General features: G+C 48.1%; 1 protein-coding gene across 10 annotated transcripts; it reads left to right on the plus strand.

Annotated features, from left to right (window-relative positions):
• The first annotated feature begins 512 nt into the window (after positions 1-512).
• On the plus strand, positions 513-24,156 carry LOC115058843 (CREB3 regulatory factor-like). Of its 10 annotated transcripts, none has more exons than XM_029526992.1 (12): positions 3,352-3,592; positions 3,989-4,161; positions 4,642-4,856; positions 8,841-8,917; positions 8,989-9,053; positions 9,142-9,258; positions 9,997-10,801; positions 13,898-14,071; positions 14,719-14,908; positions 16,419-16,492; positions 17,976-18,104; positions 18,712-24,156. In XM_029526992.1, exons 5-12 carry the CDS (start codon positions 9,045-9,047, stop codon positions 18,825-18,827), a joined length of 1,614 nt encoding a protein of 537 aa, XP_029382852.1. In that variant the 5' UTR covers positions 3,352-3,592; positions 3,989-4,161; positions 4,642-4,856; positions 8,841-8,917; positions 8,989-9,044; the 3' UTR covers positions 18,828-24,156. The 10 variants fall into 10 exon arrangements, with proteins under 10 accessions (XP_029382856.1, XP_029382852.1, XP_029382499.1 ...); XM_029526639.1 differs by having other exon boundaries at positions 8,992-9,053; XM_029526925.1 differs by lacking the exon at positions 4,642-4,856.
• The last annotated feature ends 859 nt before the right edge of the window (positions 24,157-25,015 follow it).

Raw genomic sequence — 25,015 nt, forward strand, 5'->3', positions numbered from 1 at the left:
TGAGTTCCTGTTTGTGACCTTGTATTAGTATGAAGTTAATGCTTCTGTGTGAGTGACACTGTATGTGAAACACCCAATAAAAAGAAAAGTGTCCAAACAACTCCTCTACGTTGTGATGTGAATGTTAGTCCTGAGTCAAACACTCACACACGCACATACACACTTCTCTTTGTATGGAAACACAATGAGTGAAAAGCCATTTTGATTCTCTGCAGGACTCGGGCTTTCAAAAATCACAAAGCAGCAAAGTAGCACTTACTTTTATACAACATCATCAAGGACACCACGAAAATGACACACACAGGGTCAAACACATCTCGCCCATGAAAGTGGGCGGGGCCATGGTGAAGGACCGTGTCACTTTAAACACGCCACCTTGACCACCGAGGACAAGGTTGGCAGAGAGAGGCAGGAAAGCACCAGGGACCTGGACACGCCCCCCACCTCCTCCACCCCCTCCACCTGTTCTCCCTGAAGAAGCTGCTCCTCCTCTGTTGTTCCAAACCGGACTCAGGAGCTGCGATTTCAAGGTAAGGAATGATTACCTGTTCCTAACAAGTCTCATCCAGGATCCGATAAAGGTGGACTGATATTGACACGAGTCTCCAGCTCTGACGCTCGTGTTGAGATTTCAAAAAAATGAGCTGATTGTGCACAAAGTTGAAAATTTCACGTTGCGTCAGTGTTGAGAGACTAACAGGTGGGCCACCTGTAAGCAGGCAGTCTGCAGGTCTGGGGGGGGGCACCGTGTGACTGACAGACTCATCCAAATATGATCCTGTCATGGTGTTTACTTTCCCTTCACTCAGTTGGCTGTCTCCTTCATGTGCTCAGATTATTATCATGGAACGTGTGAATATTTACTGGCAGCTTTAAATGCACAGTGGTTGTGCTGGATAATGAGTGTGTTGTATAAAATGGCTGTCTGCACCGCTGCCCTCTCAGATCGTCATATAAGAGGACACACATTCATCTATAATTCACAGGTGCAAATAAATGAGTGTGGCTGCAGCGCTGCAGCCTCCCAGTGGATGCAAATTAATGAATGAACAGCCCATTAAGTCGGTGACATTTTGAAAAAGCTGCAGTGTTTCCGTGACTGTCTGACCAACGGTGATTTGTACCACCGAAGAAGATCACACTGTCATTTCATTTATTGATAGAACCTAAAACCTTTGTATTAAAGTATTATATAGTGAAGCCTTGGCCTACATTTCTCTATGAACGGATGAATGCCAAATTAATGCACATTATTTAAGTGCACACAACCATGCACACAAACAACCTACAGGCCTACACATATGGGCTGTGAGTGACACACAGATAAACACCACAAACACCCCGCGGCTTATCCTCTGTAATATTCATAAAATGTGGCTCATGTGCCATGACAACCTGCTTTCATCTGAGAGTGCATTAAGATTTAACAATCTTTATGCAAACAGCTATAAGAGCTGGCCTGAATAACACTGGTGGAGCTATAGACGGCGGTGCCTTTTCATCACAAGAGAACAGCTGCAAGCCTGTTGATGCATAATTTAATGTTCTTCATGCTGCCAGAAACACTACTGAGAACAAAAAATGTAAAAAGGTTGATACCTGGTATTATATATTTGTGTATATGAGTCAAATTACACAATAATCCTGTTTTTCCTATCAATGACAAAGAGGAGAAGACAGTATGAATACAATCCCGCTCCTTAAATGTTAGTGCTGATGAACTGTCATTGAGTCATTCTCTTTGGAAGAATGTCTGATGATGGATGATTTTTATCTTCATCTTTTTTAAACTGAAACAAACTGAAAAATATTCACAGTGATTAAATAAAAAACACAATCATTTATTATATTCACAGGCACGTGCATCGATCGTGTGTCTGTTGTTGTTTTGAATTGTCCAGTTTGTGATTTGTTGAAACCAAATTTGGTGAAGGTGAGCCCCGCACCCCCCAACACCCCCCTCCCTCCCGCTCGGTTTCCCTCTAAATGGAGCTTCATTTCAAAAATCAACATCATGTTGTGTTGAAGACTGAGACCATAAACTCATTATGGAGGAGGAGGGACATTTTCCCATAGACATCAATACGATCTGATTCCTTTTACGTCCAGTGGAGTCGCTCCCTGATGTAGTTTAAGGTACAGAATAAGGAAAACATCACTAAGTTAATTTTTGTTTAATTTCAAATAAATGAACTCTCATATTGTTGTTTTTTTTTTTTTAGGTAAGGTATTTTTTATTTTAACATGTTTTTAATTCAAACATAATTTTTTCTATTATATTTTAAATTCTAACATCATATTGTCTGATTCTAACACTGCAGCTGTAACATAGATGAAACTTGTTGAACACCAGAGAACAGCCTGTCCCTTCGTGGCTCCACTGGAGCTTTGAGGGGTGTTCGGGGGTTTTCTGACCTGGTTTGGAGGACTGGAGGTCTGAGGGGCTGTTGGCGTGGTGTTAGGCCGCTGAGGAGGCCTGCAGGCCGGGCTCCGCTCCTCTGAAGCAGCCCGGAACCCTGCTGAGGTCAGCGGGTTCACGGACTCGGCCCTCCCGGTGTCCTTAAAGACGGGTCGTGTGACCCCGCCCCTCTGACGACCGCCCTGTCGTAGAAACAAACCACATCCGTTTTCCCCGGTGTAGACACGAGTCAAGTCACCTGACGTGAACCACCGCACACCGGAAACAAGGCAGGGAGAGCTTCATAATAAAGGCCGAGCAGGCTAACATCCTGCTGGGACACACGGCCTGAAAATGTTTCATTTATTTTATGTACCCTGACCCCTGACCCCTGACCCCTGACCCTTCCATGGAACATGGCTCATAATTACATAATCATGATACATAATATGTGACTTATTCGTTTTGTGTTGCGTTGAGAGAAGGCTTCTTCACACTGAGAGCAGACTTACTGTTTCTCTGTGTTGTCCCTTCCATCCACTGCTGTGTGTGTGTGTGTGGGGGGGGGGGGGGCTAATATACAGACAAATACAGAGACAATAACAGAGATAAGCATGTCTCTGCTTATAGACAATCACACTTACACTCAGGCTGAGGAGAGAAAGGTCCCAGACCTGGGAATCGAACCCAGGACCTTCTTGCTGCGGCTGAGTCCCTATTAGATGTTAATGCCAAAAAAAACAAAACTTTCTCCTTTAATGACACATTGTTCTGAAAATACAAAATGTAGAAAATGCATATGTACCTTCATTTATCTCTTGCTTTGAGCTTTAATGCTTATTTATTTCTATCTGATATTTTCATGAGACCAAACTTCACCCCAGGAGTCTGATCTTATTTTGAAACGCCCGGCCGGAAACGCGAGGCGCTGATCTCGCGGAGCTTGACGCGGGTCGAACGGGATAATTCGTGAACTTGAGTTCCCCTCAGTCCGCCCGGACTGTTTTCACAGCTGACTCACTTCCCCCCGGACCAGGTCAGTGATCGTCGGCTGTTTTCTGCTCCTTCACCGGAACACATGCAGCTACACTCCGCACAAACAACAACAACAACAACAACAACAGGAACAACAACAACAACAGCAGCAGCAGCAGCAGCACATCCAGCAGCGACATCCACACCCTCCCCGTCTCTGTATGTGTATTTCTCTCCTTCTGTCTCCATAAAAGTGGTTTTTAAGTCCCCCCCCCACCCCCCCGGCTCCTCACCCACCTCTCCCGGGGCTGTTTGGAGAAGCTCCCCCGGACTGGAGCGCGTCTGAGGCGGATGTAGCTCCGCTGGACGCGCCGGTGAAACTTTGTTATTATGGAGCTTTATTATGGAGAAGGCTGCCTTATTATCCCCCCCCCCCCACACGCCTCCTGTCCTCCCCCGTCCTCCCCCCTTCCTGAACGGCAGGGCTGTTTCTGCACCAATGGAGGGGGGAGGAGGGCAGTCTCAGTCCTCCAACCATCTTCTCTGTCCCGTCCGTCCGCCATCAGGCCGGCGGCCCGCTGCTCCTCCGAACTAACTTCCTGCATGTGTCCGTAGGTTAGCCGGGCCTTTCTGCGGGGAGGGGGGGCGCTGCTCTCGTCCTCTCGGGCTCCCCGGCTCCTCTCCGCGGATGCGTGGTAATAAAATCATCTGGAGAGGCCGAGGCCGACATTTTCCCCCGGTCCGGAGGAGCCTGAACTCCGAGGGGACATCCGCGGACGCGTGAGAAGGTACCGCTCCGTCCGCCGCGTTTCTCTGCGCCAATCCGCGTCAAGTTTGGTCCTCTGAGAAGTTAGAAACAGGAATCAGGGCGAATATTTCAAGGCATTTTTTTAAAAACGGTGTTCTGTCATAAAACAAAAATGGCTACTTTCACCTGAATTTACATACAGAGGGAAACACTTGACCAGGACAGTGTCTTTGTCACTTTCCTCTCCATGTGTCCTGCTTATTTTCCATTTGACACACATGTCTGACATTCTTTGGCTCATTCTGGTTGTTTGTTCTCCTCTTTAATGGCCCATCCTAGTTTCGGGGTAATAAACCTGCCTCCCATTCCGTCTTGCCTGGGCCTGTTTTTTTTTTTTTTTAATATATAAATTATTATCATTGTTATTTCCACCAATCGGCAGCAGCACCTGCAGGTGGACGAACAGCAGCCAAACTTGTCCGGTGATTTATTTCTTCCCCTGAACTTTCACATTTATCAGCAGGAGCAGCAGTCCGAGGCGGACTTTCTCCTGCAGCCGGCCGGAGCTGCGGAGGGCTGAAGCCGACCCACATGCTCACAAATCGGCCGTGTTAGCAGTGAATGTTGGACATCCGGTGGCAGTGCCAGCTGCGCCCCATTTTTATTGTTGTCTGTGCGCCGAGCGGAGCTCTGTTGTCTCGGCTGGATCCTCCGCGACGCGTGGTGGCCGCTCCGGTAGGAAGCTCTCTTTCCATCCACATTTTCAAAAAGAAAAAGAAATCTAACCAAATGAAATAAAATCCGACTGCACCAGACGTGGAGGTGAGGGAACAGAGAGGGGGCCGGGGCTGGATGTGGAAGTGCGGCTCCCCGGCTCGCCGTGTGCCATGCGGGACACACCGCCGGCTCCGCGGCTCCTGCCCGCCTCCGTGAGCCGCCGCTGGATCCAGCTGTGCGGCCACACGGAGCCGTGATGCCCCGCTGGAGGCTCGGCGGGCACCGGCCGGTTCGGCAGCTTATTTCTGGGGGAGAGTTGTGGACGCGCACCGGATGGAAGAGGGGAGGGTGGGGGTGGGGGGGCTCCATCGTTACGGGAAGCGGAGCTCCAAGGACACAGAGAGGAGAGACTGGGGGGGGGGGGGGGGGTCCAGGTCGTTTGTGGTGCTTTTTTGTGTGTCTTTGTCTGATTCAAGTTCTTTTTGTTGAATAGGAGCAGGAGGGGGGATTTCCCAGGCGCTTTGTCAGCCGCCCAGATTTTTGGAGCTTTAATTTGGCAAATTGGTTTGCAGACAGACCGACCCCCCCCCCCCCCCCCCCCCCCCCCCGGCTCCTCCTGCCTGTTTTCGGCCATCACCGCCTCTTATCTGCTCTCTGCTCTCCGTCACTTTTTCTGCTCTTCCTCGGTGTCTCTCTGTGCGTAACCTCCATCCATCCGTCCGTCCGTCCGTCCGACCGACCGACCTGTCCTCCTCCTCCTCCTCCTCACTGCTGCCTCTTTGTTTTTTATTTTCTTCCGGAGGCCTCCAGCTGCTGAAGGTTCATTGTCTGGTCAGGCTCCTGGTTCACCGTCACGGTGACTCAGATGTGTTTGGCACATCTTTGGATGAGCCGTCTGTCTGCGCGTTGGAGTCAGATAGAGCAGAACCTGTGATACTTTTATTTTGAAAATGTTCAATATGAAAACAGAATTTGGCTGTGAAGGCAGAGATAAACAACACAAACAGACCAGAGCAAAGTGAACCAGGCGGCCATATGATGAATAATGAATGATTTCATCAAGACTGATTCCGTCCTCGCTTCAGCATCTTAGTATATTATGATTTGTTGCTTCTCTGAATATTTTTGGATTTTACAGTTTGTTAGAGGAAACCAAACAGTAATGTTTGATTGTCATTGGATTCATCTGCCCTGCGTCACGCAGCTGGTTGTTGTGGCGCTAAGAGGTCATTTTTGTTTTTGTGTCATCGGGTATCGGCTCCATTGTGTCACACAAACACGCTGACAGCAGAGTTTGTTGTAGTTGTAAATCCCAGTTGTAGCATCGAGGCTGAGAAGGCGTTCAAACTTCTCCGAGGAGCTGCGTATATGACAAGGAGATGCACAGAAGCCATAATCTCAGCTCGCTGTGAGCGGCGGCACACATGTTTGCTTTGCCACTTATGTATTTGGTGTCGTCGTTGCATAAGCAGCAGTTGTGTTGGCATCCACCGTGTTTGTCAGAGCCGTGTTTACATGGAGCGACTGAACTGACTGGCTCAACATAAAGCCGGTTATTGGTGGTTATTGACCCACTGCGGCTCCAGATGAACCAGTTTCCTCGTCGACTGACGGTGAACTCGGCCTGTCAGCGTGTGTTTATGAGCCCGGAGACCTTTGGACGGAGCTTTATGTTGAATCAACACACAATAAATGATTGCATGGTTGTTATTTCATGTCCCAGCTCCTACATCAACTGGAGCATGAACAAATATAGACCTGCTTCTATTTGGTACATAGATTTCACTGCGCAAATTTACCTTTAAAAAAAAAAAACAAAAAACGAAGAGCAGAGTCAGTCAGCAGCAGGAGATTAAAAAGAACGTGGATTCTTTCTTCGGGGTGTTTTTGTTTCAAGGATCAACTTTATTCACTGTCATTTGCATGTGTGCACATGAAACAGATTTTACACTCGGGTCAGGAAGTGTGTGATGTAATGAGTCAAAAATAATCTGAGATAGTTCTGGTTCGTCCAGCTCGTTAAATAAAAGCAGGAAGAGTCATGGATTGAAGTTGGTACAAACTCTCAGGGCCTGAGCTCCGTGGAAACGTTGACTTCGTGATAAAGAAGTGTGTCCTTTGTGCGTTTGTTATCTGCCTGAAAATGTGTCTAATAAATGTTTGTGTATATGGCCTGTTGTTGGCTGGCTGGCTCTGTGTGCCAAATACCAGTTTTCCAAGTGGCATGCCAAGGCGGTGTCATAACCGCTCGGCAAATCCTCATTTCCTTGTTCTCGTGTTCTCGAGGTCACTCCACAGAGAGCGTATTGTGACATTGTTCTGGAGTCGCTGAAGCAGGATCAGTGTGAGCTGGTTTCTCTGGGTTTTCCACAGGTACTAAAACAGTAGGTCTGCATTGTGCCCGCAGTGTGTGTGTGTGTTTGTGTGCGTTCTTGTTGCTCGGTGTTTCATCATGTCCCCGTCTGAAAGGAGCTCGGTCTGATCAGCAGTTTGCACCAAGGCCTCCTCTCTCCTCGAGGACACAAATTGATCATTTGGTCACACAAACATTAACGGATGCAGAGCTCCTCCGCAGGCTCAAGTTACCTCATTGGTCAAGTTTAACCGTAGTGGGCGGAGTCAACAAGGCAGTAATTTAGAGGACAAGTTGGCTACGTTAAAGGATAAGACCAGAGGTATTCTGCTTTTCACCGTTATTGTCAACAAATCTGACTAACAAGTGTGGCGGCAGGTGCCAGAGAGCACCTCTGTTGTTCAGACACAATTAAAACCACATCTGCGAGTCACATTGTTGGACTGAGGGATGTGCTCCTTTATTACCTCGAGCACACACATTGTAGTTTTATTTTAACCCGCGCACACACACGCACTCTCTCTCCTGCTCATCCACGGCTGAAAATAGTCCCAAACAAATCCACGGTTTCCTCCAGTCTGAGTCAGCCTTCAGAAAAGTGTTGAGGGTTTTCACTGCGGTGCTGCAGTCATCACAACCATCTGTGATGTCACCTCTTTGTTTCCGAGCCTGACTCCGCCCCCAATTCCTGACAAATCGTGGAGCTCAGAGCTCAGTTAGTGAGCTCTCTGTCCTGTCACGCAATCGGGCCCTTAATTATCCATAAAACAGGTAATTAAGTCAATGAAGTCGTCACGAAGGAGGAAATGAGCGGCAGTTTTGTGTGTCAGACTGTAAATTTGTGTATTTCTGCTGGACATTTATGGGACGGACTGGGTGTCTGTAGAGGACTGCAGGTCTCGGCTCTTCACATCGAAATTCTCAGAGTTTAATCTGGAGTTTAACCGAAGGACATTCAGGCCAATCAGAAGAGACGATCTGATGCTTTCTTCTGATTGGTTGAACCATTTGGACCATTTGGACCTTCAGACTTTTAACGTTCTCCTTCCTGTCTCATCAGATCGGCTTTACAAAACATGAAACATTTTTTAATCCTCGCTTTGAGACGATTTTTAAAATTCTTTCTAAAGGTTTAACTCCAGCTCTGATCTGTTTTTATCTTCTGCCCAAACTCTTCTCCTTTACAGCTCAATTGTTGTGTCTTCATTTCCTCCCCCAGTTGTGTAATTTCTTTTTTTCTTAACAAGTCGTCCTCTTTTGTCGAAGCCTGTGCTGGTGAACATTAATCTGTTCAACAGTTGGCGGGTCTTTGTCAGGAAGTGCTGTCTGACGCCGGCAGCCTCAGCGTGGCGTTTCATGACCGGTGAACGGATCTATTTATAGAAATAATGACCGGCTAACGTAGGCAACGACATCCGCCTGATATTTTCCATCCCAAACGTGACGTATGAGAAAACATCACACAGAAAACAAACACGTTGTCACTAATGACAGTGAGATGACTCTAAATTGTCCGTAGGTCGGTGTGTGAGCTGGGATTGGCTCCAGAACCCCGTGACCCAGAAACTGATCAGAGGAGACGGATGGACGGACTTCAGTTAGATGCTGCTGTCTCACTGCTGGTCTGTTTGTTGTGCTGCCCCCCCCAGGCTGGAGGCTGTAAGCTGCAGACCTGCGACATGTGAGAAGAGCCTTGACCCTTGACCCTCAGATCGCTCGACCTTCGGTGAGTAGCTCCTCCTCCCCTTCGTTGTTCCTTGTCCATCTTCAGATCTGGGCTTGATTTGTGGTTTTCAGCAGAACTCTCTAGGACCGACGCCGTGACCTCGACCTGACCCCCTCCTGCCTCGGGCATGCCTCAGGTGAACAGCCGCCCTCCTCCTGTGTCAGCGTCCTCCCTGCTGGATTCTGTCCCATTCTCATGCTGTCTCTCTGCCCCCCCCCTCACAGCCGGGTATGAACGGGATGGAGCCTGCGTTTGGCGAGGCCTACGGGGGGCACAGAGGCCTGCTGAGCCCCTACCCTCTGGCCATGTCGCCACAAGGGGGCAGGACTGAGTACGACCAGGTGAGTCTGTAACGGGAAGAACCTGAAAACTGCTATCTAGCTCATGACCATCAGGTAAAAAAAAAAAAAAAGTCAGATAGTATTCAAGTCTATGGGAAAATGTCCCTCCTCCCTGATGAGTTCATGGTCTCAGTCTGAAATACAACATGATTTAGAGGGAGGGGAGGGGTCGGGGGCGGGGCTACTGTGTGACTGACAGACTGTACCACCCGATCAGGAGAGAGAAAGGACCAGCTCAGATCCACCTACACTTCCTTCGGCCTTCAGGTTCTAAAAAATAAGATGGCCAACACAAGAAGAATAATTAAAAACTGTCAATTTTAGAAATGGTTTTATATTTCAGATTACCAACATACACACATTCTGTCTTCAGTGTTCATGGTTAGAAGATGATAGAAGATTTAAACAGTAAACGATATAAGAAGTTAATTACATTCAGCTTTTAAAAAGCCTGATTTAATCCTCATTCAGGCAGCAGCTTTGGAGATGTAGTGAAGGTTTTGTCCACAGCCACCATTCACAGGAAGAGTCTATGAAGGACCTGCCGGCTGAAGGTCCGACTGTGTCCTGAACCATCAGAGGTAAAAGCTCAGAAACTCGGGGGGGCAGTCCTGAACCGAACAGGAAGCCGGTGTGGAGACTCTGGAATGATTTACAGGAAATTAGTGTTGTCGAGCGATGAAGCACAGTACATGGAGGGAACTCAGCCATATTTAACCGTATTTCTGTTCCCTTCAGAGCGTGCTCCTCATGCTGGGCTCCCCGGCATCACCTAGGAAACGGCCCTTTGAGTTGCTAAGCGACCTGGTGGATGACGGCGGCTTTGGCGAGGACCTGCACCCGGAGCGCTGGGACGTGTCGGCGCTGGACGAGATGGCTCGCTACACCAAGCTGGGCCTCGGGGTGGGAGGGGAGCTGCTGGCCTGTTCCGAGGAGGCCGTCCTGATGGGCCGCTGGGGGCGGAGCCGGGAAGAGGAAGAGGAGGAGGAGGAGAGGAGGAGGAGGAGGAGCAGCAGCAGCAGACACGCCGCCGCTCCCGTGGCCCAGGAAGTCCAGCCCGCTGCACCACAGAGGGAGGAGGGGCATACATCTGTTGCTACGACAACAGAGAGGGAGTTGTGTGCCGCAGGAAGAGGAGGACAAGATGGCGGGATGTCAGGGAAGAGAACGGTGGAGGTGTATCAGGTGGCGCAAGAGGAAGAGGAGGTGGTTGCGGCGGCGGCGGCAGCGGGTTTGGCTCTGGAGCACTGCAGCGAGGAGCACAACTACTCCCTGAGCCAGGGGGGGGAGCCCGGTCACACCTCCCAGACCGGGGAGGTGGGAGCGGGAGAGACACAGCAGAAGGGGCGGGGCCAGGAGGAGAGCCAGGCCCAGACTGAGCTCTACCTACAGGAGGAGGAGGAGCAGGAGGAAGAGGAGGAGGAGGAGGACGAAGAGGAGGAGGAGGAGGAGGAGGAGGAGGAGGAGGAGGAAGAGGGGGAGGAAGGGATGGAGGAGACGGCGGTGGAGGCTGAGCTGTCCAGCTCCTCAGAAACTGAATGTGGTGAGTTCTGCTCTCTGTCTGTCCGTCTGTGCGGCGAGGGAAGCCATTTTTGTCTGTCTCAGGTCCAGACCAGACCTCAATGCGCCGGCTGAGCGGAGGAACATTAAATACCGACGCTGCGGGTTTAGTTCCCGGACATCATACTGAGTCGGCGGCTTGTCGTGTGTCCAGGCAGCAGCTGTGAAAATGTGTTCAGACTGTTAAAGAACCGTCACAGTAAAATCTTTCTTTACGCGGCAGCTCCCACGTTCGGTTTGTGGCTCACGATCAAAAACATTTTCTTTTTTCCTGTCTCATTATTTCCATCTCTCACTCGCACCGAGGCCTCAAATCGGAGGATGTTCAGTGTTCTCCTGTTTGACACCAAACTATCAGATTGGTGCTTTATTGTCCTCATCTGTTGGTCACACAGAGCAGGATGTCTAAATCTGTCCATAAAAAAACCCAGTAGTCAGTCAATCCAGGAAATCGCTGGCAGAGAAATGAATTAAAATAGTTTTTCAGCTGTCGTCTGAAGCGTCGACCTTTGACCTCTCGGTAAAGAATACAGTGGCTGCTAAAAAAATACTGAATTCATTTGTTTCTTTTTGTAGTTTTGCAGATTACAGTTTAACGACGTGACAAATTGAGACTGTTGGTGTGAAAAACCTTAAATAAGCTCAACACAGACTATTGTGACACACAATTTGAGTTATTTGATTCTGCTGAAAAGAAATCAAATGCTGCTGTGATTTTTAGTTTCTTCAATGTAATCTGTAGACACATTTTTTTAATCAGCTGTGCAGCTCTTGTGTGCCGAAGCAGAGAGGAGCAGATATTGATGGTCCAGCAGTCCAAAGACATGAAGCTTGATCGGTGACTGTTTGCCTTGAAGGGATTTAGATTTGAGCCCGTGTTGAGAGTTGTAATATAAAAGGTAATTGTTTATCATCAGCAGTGAGAGACTTTTCTTTTTGATAAAGCTGACTCAGTGTTATGTTGTGTTGTTTTCTGCAGACCTGAAGGAAAACAAAATAAGTGCAGATAAAATCTAACAGAGATCTTTCAATCTGAAATGACATTATCCTCTCTCTCTCTCTCACTTTGGCCATCACAATAAAATACACATGCATTATTTTTATCTGCAGCTCCCATAAATAACAAAACCCCAGAAAATGATTCTTTTTTACATTTGAAACTGCCTCTGAAAGTGAAAGTGTGGTGATAGAAGATCAGCAGATGGATTCTGATTTATACTGTTAGAAGCATTAACTGTAAAGATCTGTGTTGAAAATTCATACAGAGCTGCTTTTATTTTGACAGTTTTATAGTAAGTCACATTTAATATTGTTATTGTGGTTGTCTTAGATATAAATTTACACACAGCAACAAACTCTGGACAGTCTCAGCAGAACTGAGAGTGGACTGAAGTGGATACCAGTGTGTGTGTGTGTGTTGGGTAACACACACACACACTCGTTAACTTCGGACATCACTTCAGATTAGCATCTTTTCCCAGAATCCCTCTGTGTCTCATCTTTGGACACAGACCTCGGGCGTCTTGTTGCGAGGTGCTGTAGAGGCCACTGGCTCACGCTCAAAGACCCATCTGGGTCGTATTTCGAGACACCATTGTTGCTCTCTATTGTTGTGTAGAGTGTGCGTGTTTGTGTCGTTGCCCAGTCAGAGCTATTCTGCCCAGTAGCCCTTGGAGATGGCCGAGGGACTGTGATGGATGTAGAGGTTTGTGTGTTTGTTTGTGGAGGAAGATGGAGGTTGTGTGTGTGTGTGTGTGTGTGTGTGTGTGTGCCATGAACTAAAAGAGAGGGTTAGGTGTAAGGTGCAGACATGGCGTTACATAAGCTGTGTGTCTGTGTGTGTGCGGCCTGGGTAGCCCTGCCTAATGGCAGTGATGGGACATCCTGTTATTGAGGCAGTGTGATTTAATCCTGCTGGCTGATGTTGGTGTCATCATTTTTTGTCTTTCTCTCTCCTCCATGTTGGATTATTTATGACGCCATTATTCACGGCTCTGCCTGCTCAGGGCTAATCTCCTGCGACGTGTCTGTCTGCCTCTGAGGCGGCCGACGGTTCGGTGTGTTGGTGGATTACAGACATTAATACCCGTCAGTCATGATTAAGGTTTGTCTGTCACATTAAGACCCTCCATCTTACATGTAACTGTCGGGGATGTCGCCCCCGTCGTCATGGAGATTCAGTTTCCTCCGTTACTATATTGATACTGATGCAACATCAGGATCAAGTTACTGGCTGTTTGTGATCGATGACGGTTGATTCGATGTCTTATTAATACTCTGTTCAGACGAGTCAAAGCAAACTGAAACCTGCTCAGTGTCATCTGACCCGCTCTACCCACAATGCACTTCTGCTCTACAGATGTTATGGGGGAGCTATCACGGGGCCAATCGCAGTTTAAACAAACTTTGTGTTGGCTCAGCAGCTCTGTCGCTCTCAGACACAGATACATGAGATTCAGTGCAGTGAAAAACAAACGGATGAAGTCGGACGAGGAGGAAGTTACATTTGTAAACGGCTGACTGGGAAAGGCGCCGCAGGGTGGGAACCCCGCACAGACGCCGTCTGTCCCTCTGACACCTGCGGGGGTCTCCAGGCTCGGGCATCGGACTGCTCCACTGTGCCACCTCTTTATATTTCTAAAAGGAAATTAGAAGCTGATGTGTTCATCAGTGAAATAACCTGAAGGTGTGAATGTCTGCTGACCTGTTCAGGTTTTACCCCCCATGGTGGCAAATGTGAAACCAGAGTAGGAGGAAAGGGTGGATTTGATTGGGCGTTCCAGTCTGTCAGTGACACAGTAGCCCCGCCCCCAACCCCTCCCCTCCCTCTAAATGTTGTATTTCAGACTGAGACCATGAACTCATCAGGAAAACGTTTACTGAGCTGGCAAATCAGTCTGATTAATGTCATGTGTTTGATTCTCTGAAGCTGAATGTTTATGTTCTGGTTAATTATGACTCTCAGTCAACGGATTTTTGTGTTAAGGAGGTAAACATAGAAAAGATGTCTGTTTTGATTTGGTTATAAAAAGAAAAAAATGGAGATGAAATTCAAAGTTGTGTGTTTGTGTGTGTTCAGAGGTGGAGGCGGAGCCTGCCAAGCAGTCGGGGGAGCGCCCGTCAAAGCGCCGCTGCTTCTGGGAGTACAGACGCGCTCGGGAGTCGGCCACGAAGAAGAAACTTGGCGGAGACGTCCACTGGTCTCTGTCCTGGAGCTCCAGCACTCTGCCCAGCACACTGTACCGCCGAGAGGGTGAGAGCCCAGCAACGCACAATCACACACACACACACACACACACACGATGATATCATTCATTATTAACGAGGAATCGGTGAACAAGACCACGTTTTAATCAGGCTGATTTATTGATTTGTAGATGTATTGGAAACTGCAGCTGAAATCAGCAGCATTAAAATGGCAGCTGAACGCGTCCTGCTTCCTCTCTGTGGTACGACACAGATCGGGGACCCTCAGGCGTCTGTCCTACATAAGACTTTCATGTCAAAGTCTTGAGTTTTTCAGCGTTTCCCTCCCTGACAAGTGAACCTCGTGTCGTCTCAGCAGAGCTCCCTGATACGGCACAGTCCGTTAATGTGATCCAACTGCAGCCTGGGAGGCCGTTTGGGAGCTCGTCTCTGAGTTTAGGTTTGATCTTTTATTTTCCAGGTGTTTGGCTTTTAAAGGGCATGAATACATCGCTTTTGAAGCAGTGATGGTTTCCTCCACTGATTTAAAAAGTAAAACTGATACAGATGTGCCCTAAATGCATGACGAGCTTCAGCCCTCGTGCTTTGGATCGTTACATTGGAGCCCTGAGTTCAGTGGATCTGGATGTACTGTATCTATGATGTGGTGTATCTGAGGTACTGAGTTTTTTTCCTTTTTGTCATTTGTTTCAGGCAAAAAAGGACGCCGCAAAGCCCGCAAGACGGACGCCAGCGACCTGACGCCGAACCCCCAGAAGCTCCACAACATCGGTGAGCAGCTGCAGAAGCTGAACGCCGCCATCGACGGCATGGGGCCCGTCAACGACCTCCCCGCCGTGGCCCGGGCCCGGTCACGTAAGGAGAAGAACAAGCTGGCCTCCAGGTATCTGATCCACTTCCTGAGTGGGCATTTAGAGTTCGTAAATGAGTCGGAGTAAAAAAGAACAGCAGGAGCTCTGTGGTTTGGTGTCTGCAGTTTTAGCCTCGTCAAAGATCAGTTTTCAAATATGTGGTGGATTTAATTGGTTGACCTTTCTAACAGTGTTTCAGAGGGAAGAATACGCTGACAAAAACATCTCGTCGAAAAACGAAGGAAACTGGTTATTAGCAGCGTCTTGCATTTTTACTGTGACATGTCAGGAGGCATTAGATTTCAGCTGAGAGGAACACGCTGTTCCACAGACGACCTTTACGGGCTAAAAACCTCAGAGAAATCTGCCGCAGCCAGATTTTATGCACAGCGGATTTACGTTAAGGACGTTAAAACGACGCCCCGGAGGATTATATACAGCTCACAACACAAATGATGTGGAAATGTAGGTCAGGAGTGTTTCTGTGCGACATGGACATTACTGTGATGGAGGGAAGGAAGAGAGGAGGCGGATGACGGGGAGGGGGGGGGGTCATGGGAAGTTCATCAGCGAAGGGAAGGATTCAGAGAGAGGGATGTTATTACAGGCAGTTTAAACAGGAGAGGGAGTCGGGGAATATCATTATTCCAAACGACACAAATACAGCGTTGATAAGAAAGGTTAGCGCAGAGATGAGGAAGAAAGGGAAGGGAGCGCTCTTTGGCTGTGAGCCTGATTCTCCTCAGCCACCGTCCACTTCCCGCTCTCTGCCTCCTAACCGGGTTAAAAACAACCTGCCTGAGGCGTTCAGGAAAAACGCCTGCCCAGTTGGTTTGGAAAACAGTGTCAACCTGAGGAGACGTGGAGCAAAGAGTCCGGTCTGGACTGAACCTGTTGCTGCTGATTCACCTTCAGGTTTAGTTTGATCTGTCGATTTTAAAACGCTGGTAAAGCTTCAGCATCTGAGGCCGTTTTCCAGAGGCTTTTAATTTGGTGACTGTTTTTGTTTCCCTCAGGCAGCCTCTGCTTTGTCCTCGTCCAGCAGTTAAATCAGTTTGCAGCTGTAGCTGATCCATCACAATGAGCTTTCATATCAGCGGTGCGTTCAGGGTCTGTGGGAAGGTGGGGACATCTGTGTGCTGTGTGCCAGAGCTTCCTGTACTCTGTCAGCGTTGGCCCTGATTATTGGAAGCAGATAAATTAGTGTATGGTTGTCTGTTGTCCCTGAAACAGCGAGGGGGGGGGCCTCAGAGGAACTGTTCGTATATACTTAAACATTTATTAAACACTCATTGGTTCATTCTCAGCTGCTGCCTCTGAATCCCTTCAGGGTCGAGGTTAGACGGTCTTCGGATCAGTGGGGGTTTTCACTCGCAGCTTGGAAACACTCCCTCCTCTCATCAAAAGTGTGGACTGCGTTCTCAGGACTTGGGGCCTTGCTGGTTAAAGAATAGCTGAATAAAAATGTGATCCGGATCACGTGGAGGAGCTTCCTGTTGCAGGGAGTTGACGCCGCTCTCTCTCTTTCTCGGTGTGTTTCAGGGCCTGCCGTCTGAAGAAGAAGGCCCAACATGAAGCCAACAAGATCAAGCTGTGGGGGCTCAACCAGGAGTACGGTCAGTACTTCCAACACACACACACACACACACCTGGTCCGGACCGCGGTGGGTTTTTGAATTTAGAAAATAAGGTCAGCCACCTCTATTTTGGCTCGGTGCATTCAGGGACCGTGTTGCGTGTCGGTCAGCACAGCTATGAAGGTCCTGTTTGCTGCCCAATCAGCATCCAGCTTTTTTTATTTTTTGGTCAACAAAACATTCCTGATTCCAACACAGTGCTGCTTCGTTTTGTCGCCCCTGGCATGAAGCCAAACACACACACACAGCCTAACCTCAGTTTAACACACATTCACCCCCCCACTCTCTTCTTCTTCTTTAAATTCTCCTCCATTCACTTGCCCTTTCTCGTCGTCCTTCTCTGTAATTTGCATCGACACTAAACACGCTCGACATGTTGAGCACCAGATTCAACAGGACCCGTGTGCGTGTGTTAGCCCAGGGCAAAAGGCTCGGTCAGTTCTGTACTACAACACTGTTCACTGACAGATGGGCTGTAACAGTGCCATCAGGTCACATGACCCCGGTGGGGGCGGAGCCAACACCTGAGATGATGCTGATGATTCACAGCATCGATAACAAATGAAGCTCAGATTTATTCTGTTGCATCAGCAGGAAGGCAAAATGTTTCTTTACGTCTGTTTCCTCCTTCCTGTTCTCTGATGCGGCTCATCGGCCAATCAGCAGCAAGCAAATATTGACTTAATAATTTCAACATATCCATTTTCCATATTAACCGTTTTATCACCCAGTTTGCAAACTGTCAGTTTCACTTTTGAGCTTTTCCTGATTTGACTCCACTTCAGACAGACACGACAAATTTTACTGATGTTAAAGGAAATTAATTATTACATTGTTGGACCTTTAAGTTCTGTTTCATTTCAACTGCTATCACCTTTGTTCTGAAATTAAACGCCACATGTGACCTGGTTTTTGTGGTATCTGTCAAGAAACGTGTCTTCAGACCAAAGTAATTGAAAATCTTGGCTGCGGATTGTCGGTCTCTCTTTCGGCAGACTGAGCGTGAGCGGCTGCAGCTTTAAGGCTCCATCTGTGACCAAAGATGCATTCAGGCAACAGTTTTGAGAGTAGGGTGCAAAATTTTTCATTAATTTTTTTAATTTATTTATTTTTTATTTGGCAGCTTTCCGAGTCCAAAAAGAAGTAAAAGGACTGAAGTGTAAAAATACCGAGCTGTTCAGAGCAGCCTGGCTGGACAGCTGGATTGATTAAAATAGGAGCTGAAGAAAGACTTCCTGTTTACAGACACGTTTGTCTTTTTCTGATCGAAATTATTATTGTTGAAGTCCTTTACAGGCTCCCACTGTGACGACAATTTAAAAACAGGGATTTGTCAGAAAAGGGATTTAAATTGTGGGTTTTAACTGATGGAGCCCGTCAGTCAGTCAGTAGCTGCTGTGATGATGGTGATTTGCTGCTTTAAGAGAAGAATAATCGTTCTCTTCGTGTGTCGGCGGCTCAGAGAACCTGCTGGGCGCTCTGCTGCGGATCAAGGAGGTGATCCGGCGACGAGTGGAGAGCAGCGAGGAAGAGGACACGGACGAGCGAGGGATGACCCAACGGCTGGAAGACATCCTCCGAGAGTCCAGCGGTGAGAAACACGCACATCTTAAAGGTGTACAGCGCCAACATCATTCAGACGTTCAACCAGCAGTGAAACCCCACTGAGGCGTAAACGCTTCCAAAAATCATGGCGTCCTCAGAGCGTTTCTGCTCCACGATGGTTTGAGTTTGATATTTAACTGCAGAATCAGCTGATCTGTCCGATCTGAAACTGACTGCAGTGATAAACGGATCAGATCTGGATCAGTCTGACTCTCTGACTCCTTCTGTGTGTTTATCTGTCCACTCTCATCTTTGATAGTGAAGTCTGGAGTCACGTCTCTACATCGGACGCTCCAATTGGCTCTGGTGGGTGATGTCACAGCCAATCAGAGTCTCTGGATCAGTCCTGAATGTTTCTGAGTTTATTGTGTTGGCAGAATAAAGAGCTGATTTTTCATCATTAATGAGCAGAACTCCTGATCAGATAAAGACAGAAACAACCCAAACACACGAGAGAAACTTTCTGGGAGTATTTTTCAGTTGTGTGTATTTTTTTATGGACAGAAATGTTTTTCACTGCCTTTTGTATAGTGTGAACGTAACTTCTCATTTTGATCGTCCCGCCCACTAATTCATTTCTATGACGACCGCAGGTCCTTTAGTCGCCGGGCGGACCAAAGACTTTGTGCAGAGGATTTTGGCGGCCAGCGCGGGCAGCCAGAACCAGCGCAAAGAGCCTCCACAGGAAGGAGAAGAGGCAGCAGGGTAAACTCACCCAGCACCTCCCTCACCCCTCCTCCCCCCACTGAGCAACCCCCACCTCCCCAGATCCGACCGAGTGTCTCGTCACCAGCTTCACTTCCACAGCGTGAACCTAAGAGCAATGAGGTGAAGCGGAGGCTGGGGAGGAAAATGGAGGAGGAGGAAGGGGGGCATCTAAACAAACCGGGGGTAAACTGCCAACCGGCCCCCCAACAGTCGTCTCCTGTTGGCCGTCTTCACCGCTCTGTGTCTTCAGGCTGCACCACAAACACCAACCAGACCAGAGCTGCTGCTGACGTCTCTGTTCTGTGCTGTCAGTGTGTGTGTGTGTGTGTGTGTGTGTGTGTGTGTGTGTGTGTGTGTGTGTGTGTGTGTGTGTGTGTGTAGTGCTCCTCTCCCTCTGTGCTGTATGTGTATCCCGTTGTGCCTATGAATAGACATTGCACTGTTTTGTAGATGGTCGTAGTTGTCGGCAGGGGGCCGGTAGTGAGCCGAGGGCAAGGGGGCATTTGAGGATAGAGGAAGTGCTTGAATAAGGAAGTGGGAGGAGCCCAGGCCTGGAAAACAAAGAATCATGTGCGTGTGCGTGTATGTGTGTGTGTCTCTGTGTGTGCTTTATTTTTTTTGACTGGGCTCCAACAGAAACACTGCGAACCATTTGAGATGCATCAGCTTCCAAAAAACCGTTAAGTGTCGTGATGGAGCTCTTGATGCTCGACCAGCTGTTCATGTGTTTGTTGTGAGGGGGGAAAGAAAAAAATAATAATCCCAGGAGCTTTAATATCACCCCTCCCTCCCTCTGTAACCCCACACCCCCTCTAAATGTAAGCAGAGTTAAAAACGAAAGAGGAAACCGCACCTTAATTCAAAATGACCAAAGAAAACTGAAACTGCTGAACCACTCAGATGCTGCCGACCATCATCACATCGTGACGGACACACTAACTCCCTGGTCGTTTTGTTTTGTTCCGATTGTTGTCGTGTTTGCCTGCATGCGACTCTTTAACCCCCTTCACCTGAATGCACTACAGTGCTGGCTCTGTTCAGCCTGCTCGCTCTGCAGCCTGGTGCTCCTTCGGTTTATCTGCAGTGGCTTCATTTTCACCCACAGAAGGGAAGAGTCCTCAAAGCCTTCCCCGAGCCCTCTCCTCAACCCCTGCCCTGATTATGTAGCGCACCTTCCTGAATTGCAATGACAACTAGAGAAACACTTGTAGATCTAGAAAGCAAATAAGTTTAATTTTTTTTATTATTACTATGATGTTTATGATTTTGTTGTTGTTTGGCGAAGCCACAGCCCACGTGGTGGGGGTCAGTCTTCAGAGTCTTGCCTTTCTCCTGTGGTCTTTGCCGAAGCTGTAGACCAACTTGTCCACGGTCTCTAAATGTTGTTGGACATTAAAGTGTCAAGGACCCTTTGAATTGCACTGTGGTAAGAGCAACTAAGCACCTTGTGAAGAGGGCTTCAGCTCCTCCAAAAGAGAGCGAGAGAGGGAGAGAGAGGAGAAAAGACAGATATTTAGCCTGAGAGGCCCGGGGACCGTGTGGCGGTTGTGTTTTGTTCCAGTTTGGTGCTACTGTCCGATTAAAATAAATAAAAAAGCAATGCAAACCTGAGCGGAGGCATCAGGCAGTGAACTGCTGACTGGAGTTTGGCCTGTGAGCTCATTCTGTTGTAATGAGCAGGTTGTTGGCGAAATGACGCCTTTCTGAAGTGCCTGGAGCCGAAAGCCGCTGGGACCCGTGTTATTACGGCTCATCTCTAAACCCGTTAGGGGCAGAAAAGGTGTGAGTGCTGCTCTAACCCCCCCGGCACAGGATCTGTTCACACGCTCGGCTGGAAGAGTCAACAACATATTTTCCCCGACATGGAAATGGGAGCTGGTTTCTGAGCACACACCTTCTCTGGGAAATATAAGCAGAAGAGTGGCTGTTGGTGAAGCAGCACCTTAAAAACCGTCCTGCATTCTATGGAAACTGTCTTAGTTCCTGTCTTAGTGATGAGGAGCAGCCGACCTCACAGCTTTTCTCCTCCCGGAGGTTTTGGGAACCGCGGCCACGAGAGTTCAGGGCTGGTTTAGTTTGTTTCCTTTGAATTCTGGGAAATGTTTGGCGGTTTGGATGAGGGGCCGAGCTGTAAACAGACGCTGGAAACGCCAATCGTCTGTGGCTTTAGTGCTCTGATGTCACCACAGAACCCTGGTCCTGGTGGTCTGGGTCCAACTGTGAGCCCCGAAGAAGAACAGGAAGTCTTGTTTGTTTGGTTAAAGGTGCTCGTCCCTCCCTCCTCCCACTTTCCTCTCCGGGCTGTGGAGGCCGGTGGCGCTGCCAGCCAAGTCCCAGGATCTCAGGCTGGCAGCGGCTTTCTTCACACGGCCTCATGCAACAACAAACAAAAGGAGAGGAAACGACTGGTGCTGTCCGCAGTCTGTGGCGGCGCGGGGGGAGGAGCTGCAGGTCATCGGGTTCAGACAGAGATTCCACTCTGAATTCATAAGTGCATCCTGATGTGTTCCCTCCTCCGAGGTGGACTTGCGTAACACAACGCACCATCTGGTGTGTATGTTTATCTATAGGCCAAAAAGATGACCCAAACGGGACACGGCGCCGAGTCTTCACACAGCCAGCGAGGTCATGTGGCGGTGTGTCCCTTTGACCGGGAGGAGCCAGCTCAGGAAGGACTCAGACTTTTGGGGCTGTTTGAGTCCCATCTGTGGTTAGTCCAGGTCCAACATGGACCAATTAGGATTCCCCCGACCGACCCTAACACAGACAGAGAGTTTACTAAAGGCAGAAAAATAATATCCAGATGAGTCTGATCTGGGTTGGTTCCTCCGCAGAGAAGTCAGCGTCAGCTTCACAGTGAAAACCAGATCCAGCAGATCTAATCTGGCGTTTGAAGAAATCAGCTGTGAAACATTTAGCTGTGGTCCATGACCCTCGTCCCGAGGCCGCCGGGGGTCTGATCAGTCCCAGTGTCTTCTGGGTAACACATTCCTCCTGCCATTGTTGCAGATATCCACTGGAGGCCTGATTGGCGTTGGGTTTTGAATTTAGAGGAGAAGCTGGAACCTCCTGATCCATCAGCTGATTTCTGCCGTTTCCCTTTAAATGGGAGCATCATTTTAAAAAATGGATCGAGGATTTGAAACTAGTGATGAGACCATAAACTCATCAGGAAATGTTTACCAAGCTAATAAATCCGGGAGGAAGATGGACATTTTCCCATAGACTTCAACACAGTCTGTCTTCTCTTTTCGACCAGTGAACTCGACCCCTGATGGTCAATACACATTCTGTCTTTGCCCACATTAGTTAATTAATTTGAAATGGATGAAATTGGGAATGGAGCAGCTTTGGTTTTGACCAAACGAAGCGCTCAGCCGTGTTGTGATTTTGACGTTATTGGGGTCGATCGTGCAGCTCGACTCAGCAGAGGACCAAAGTTTTCTTCCTTCTGTCAGTTCACACAACATTCAGACGGAAAATAACACAAATGTTCAGTGGAAGTGACAGAAACGGTCCGATGAGTCTGAAGTCTGAGCTGCCGCTGCTGCCAGAAGGCTCCGGTAGATATTTGAATTCCAGCAAAGACAGCAGGAAATGAATCAGTGACACGTTTGATGTGTCAAAGTTTTGTAATGACAGAATGTAAATCAGATCTTCAGCCTGAATGTCGCTGACTGATCCTCCGGAGCGGCCTGTCGGCTTCCAGGAGACGCTCAGAAACTGAAGCGTTGATGCCGTCGTGGACTGAATAGACCCGTCAGTAAGCCGACCCTGGTGGGACGCTGCTGACCTGCAGGTGCCCCCCCCCCTTGTCCCGCTCCACTCCGGTGCTCACATTGTTGGAGACACTCGGGCTTCTTAGGTTTCAAAGGCGACGGGGGCCTCTGAGAAGTTTATCTGAAACCTCTTTAATCCGCCCCACCCTCACCGTCACACCCTGACAGCTGCAGGAAGGACTTCAGTCGAGCTGCGGTCTGCTCCCTGATGCACCCCCATCTCCTTTGTCACCGAGCTGGGAGCGTCACGTCATGGGTGGTGTTGTTTTGGGGGGGGGTCCAGCTCCAGTTCGTGCCTCTGACTTATCTGACTTGCTACAGTCAAGTCTTAGAGTTCAGCATCTGAATCCTGAGTCTTTGGTGATATTGAAAAAATGTAATCCCAGAATGCAGTTTGCTGATCAGCGTTGCAGCTCATTCAAAGATTTTAAATGTTGAGTTTCCTCTCTGGTGTGAAGTAGGCGTGGCTTAAGGGAAAAGATGGAGGAGACTTTCTCTGCGCCAAGACCTTTGCAAGAGTGGGTATTAAAACGATACATCGAGTTTGTCAGGTGAATTTGATCTGAAGTCGTTTCTTTACCTACGACCTGAAAAACAAGTTGATTTAGTCAGAATGAAGTCTGCTGTCGATACGAAGCAACAGCCTGAAGCCCGATAGTTTAGCATAGATTCCTTAAAAAGGCTAGCAGGGTTTTTGCTAAAGCTAGTAAAGAAATGTAAAAAAGCACCTTTAAAACTCCAACGTGGTCACGTTTAATGAGTGGGACTGTTTCTTGGCTCAGTCTGATCCACCAACATGCTCATAGATGTCACCTTTTCTTAGCACCTGGTGTCGGTGAAAGATGAACTGTGGGCGGAAAAAGTTAAACCACCTCCTGATTTTTCTTCTTCTTCATATTTATTTTTTTGAATATCACCAGAGACTGGAAACACAGATGCTCGCCTCGTCTCGTCTCTTTCTCTCTCTCATAAATGTGGTGATGATAAAAGAGAGGCGTCTGAAACGTCTCGTGGCTTTAACCAAAACCGAGTCAGTTGTTTCTGTCGAGGTCGATGGTGAATGGAGATGAAAGGACAGGAGGAAGGAAAAGAAACATAAACATGATGTCTCATTCTGAAATATTATCCACAGAGGACCGAGGTCCGCTCCTCAGTCCATCTGAACGATGGGAAAAGAAAGAAAAGAAAAAACCCGAGACGAGAAACATTCCACATGTCATATAATGTACAGAAACCCCGACCCCCCCTCTGTTTCCCTCCTGTCTTTCAGTAATCACAGTAACTACAGTAACACTTTGGACCTGTTAACACATTAACAAATCTTTATGTACAAGTCCTTCGTCAGTAAGTAACCTTTAAGAAAATAGTTCAGAAAATCAACACAAAAAAACCCAAAAAATTATAAAAAAAAATAAAATAAAATACAAGAAGTGCCGTACAAATAGAAGCCTAATATTTTTGTTTTTGGTTTTGTGTGAGTGTACTGTACACCTGTATAATGTATATTTTAATATTTATAAGCAGCTGTTGTATTAAAGTATATTTTTAAAATAAAAATGGTGGCAGTGTTTTCTTTCCGACAGAATTATTCCTCTAAAACAGCCGTCCATCCGGGTCACAACTCCACAGCCTCAGACGGAGCAGGGAACTCCAGACACTTCCTCCTCAGGTATCCCGCGCCCTGCTCCTGGGCATGATGGGATATGGAGTCCCTCCAGGGAGGTCTGTGGACCCCGACACCTGGAAAAGCTCCAGAAGAAGCATCATCCTTCTAAAACGGTGTGCTGAGTTTCTACAATGATTCCATTGTCTCTGGCTCTAATCTGCGTCAGTTTTGGAGCTGCAGAGCTGAAAGAAGCTGAAACAGATTGTTGATCAGGTTCAGATTTTTTTTTTTTCCCCCTGGGTGTTTCAGGGTTCTACTTTTCCCAGCAGGTCCTAAACGCAGCGCAGCACCACCAGCAGGTCTCACAGCTCCACAGCATCGGCCCTGAAAGTGGCTTTTATGTAACTTGGTCCTGCAGATTGAAGGCAGCCCCTCAGCCTGACTGTGCCAACTGGACCAGCATGCTCCTTTTAAGCCCTCAGTTCTGTCTGACAGGAGCAGCTTTCACACACCTCAGTTTAGAGATTTCCCATAAACAGGTTGCTTAAAAGCAACACAAATAGAACTAAAACGAGCACTGCGAGTCAAAGGACGGATGTTGGTGAGCAGACTTTTGGTCTCATCAGACTAAAGTGGTCTTCAGGTGTCGTGCTGAGCGACAGTTTTTAAGATAAAAATTTATTTACTTTCTGTTGTCAAGCAGTCTGAAAAGCAGCAGCTGAGGCGGACTTCCATCTTCAAATGTCCGACCTGACAGCAGGAATGAACATTTAGTCTGTAAGGCAGCACAGAGGGGTGAAATAC

Source organism: Echeneis naucrates, chromosome 1 (assembly GCF_900963305.1).
Source record: "Echeneis naucrates chromosome 1, fEcheNa1.1, whole genome shotgun sequence".
Classification (NCBI taxonomy): domain Eukaryota; kingdom Metazoa; phylum Chordata; class Actinopteri; order Carangiformes; family Echeneidae; genus Echeneis; species Echeneis naucrates.

Excerpts from the sequence above, each read along its gene's own strand:
- LOC115058843 (XM_029526996.1), top strand. Across the intron at positions 14,909-16,418 it reads AAGAACAAGCTGGCCTCCAG|GGCCTGCCGTCTGAAGAAGA; the intron begins GTATCTGATCCA and ends GGTGTGTTTCAG. Across the intron at positions 16,493-17,975 it reads GGGGCTCAACCAGGAGTACG|AGAACCTGCTGGGCGCTCTG; the intron begins GTCAGTACTTCC and ends TCGGCGGCTCAG.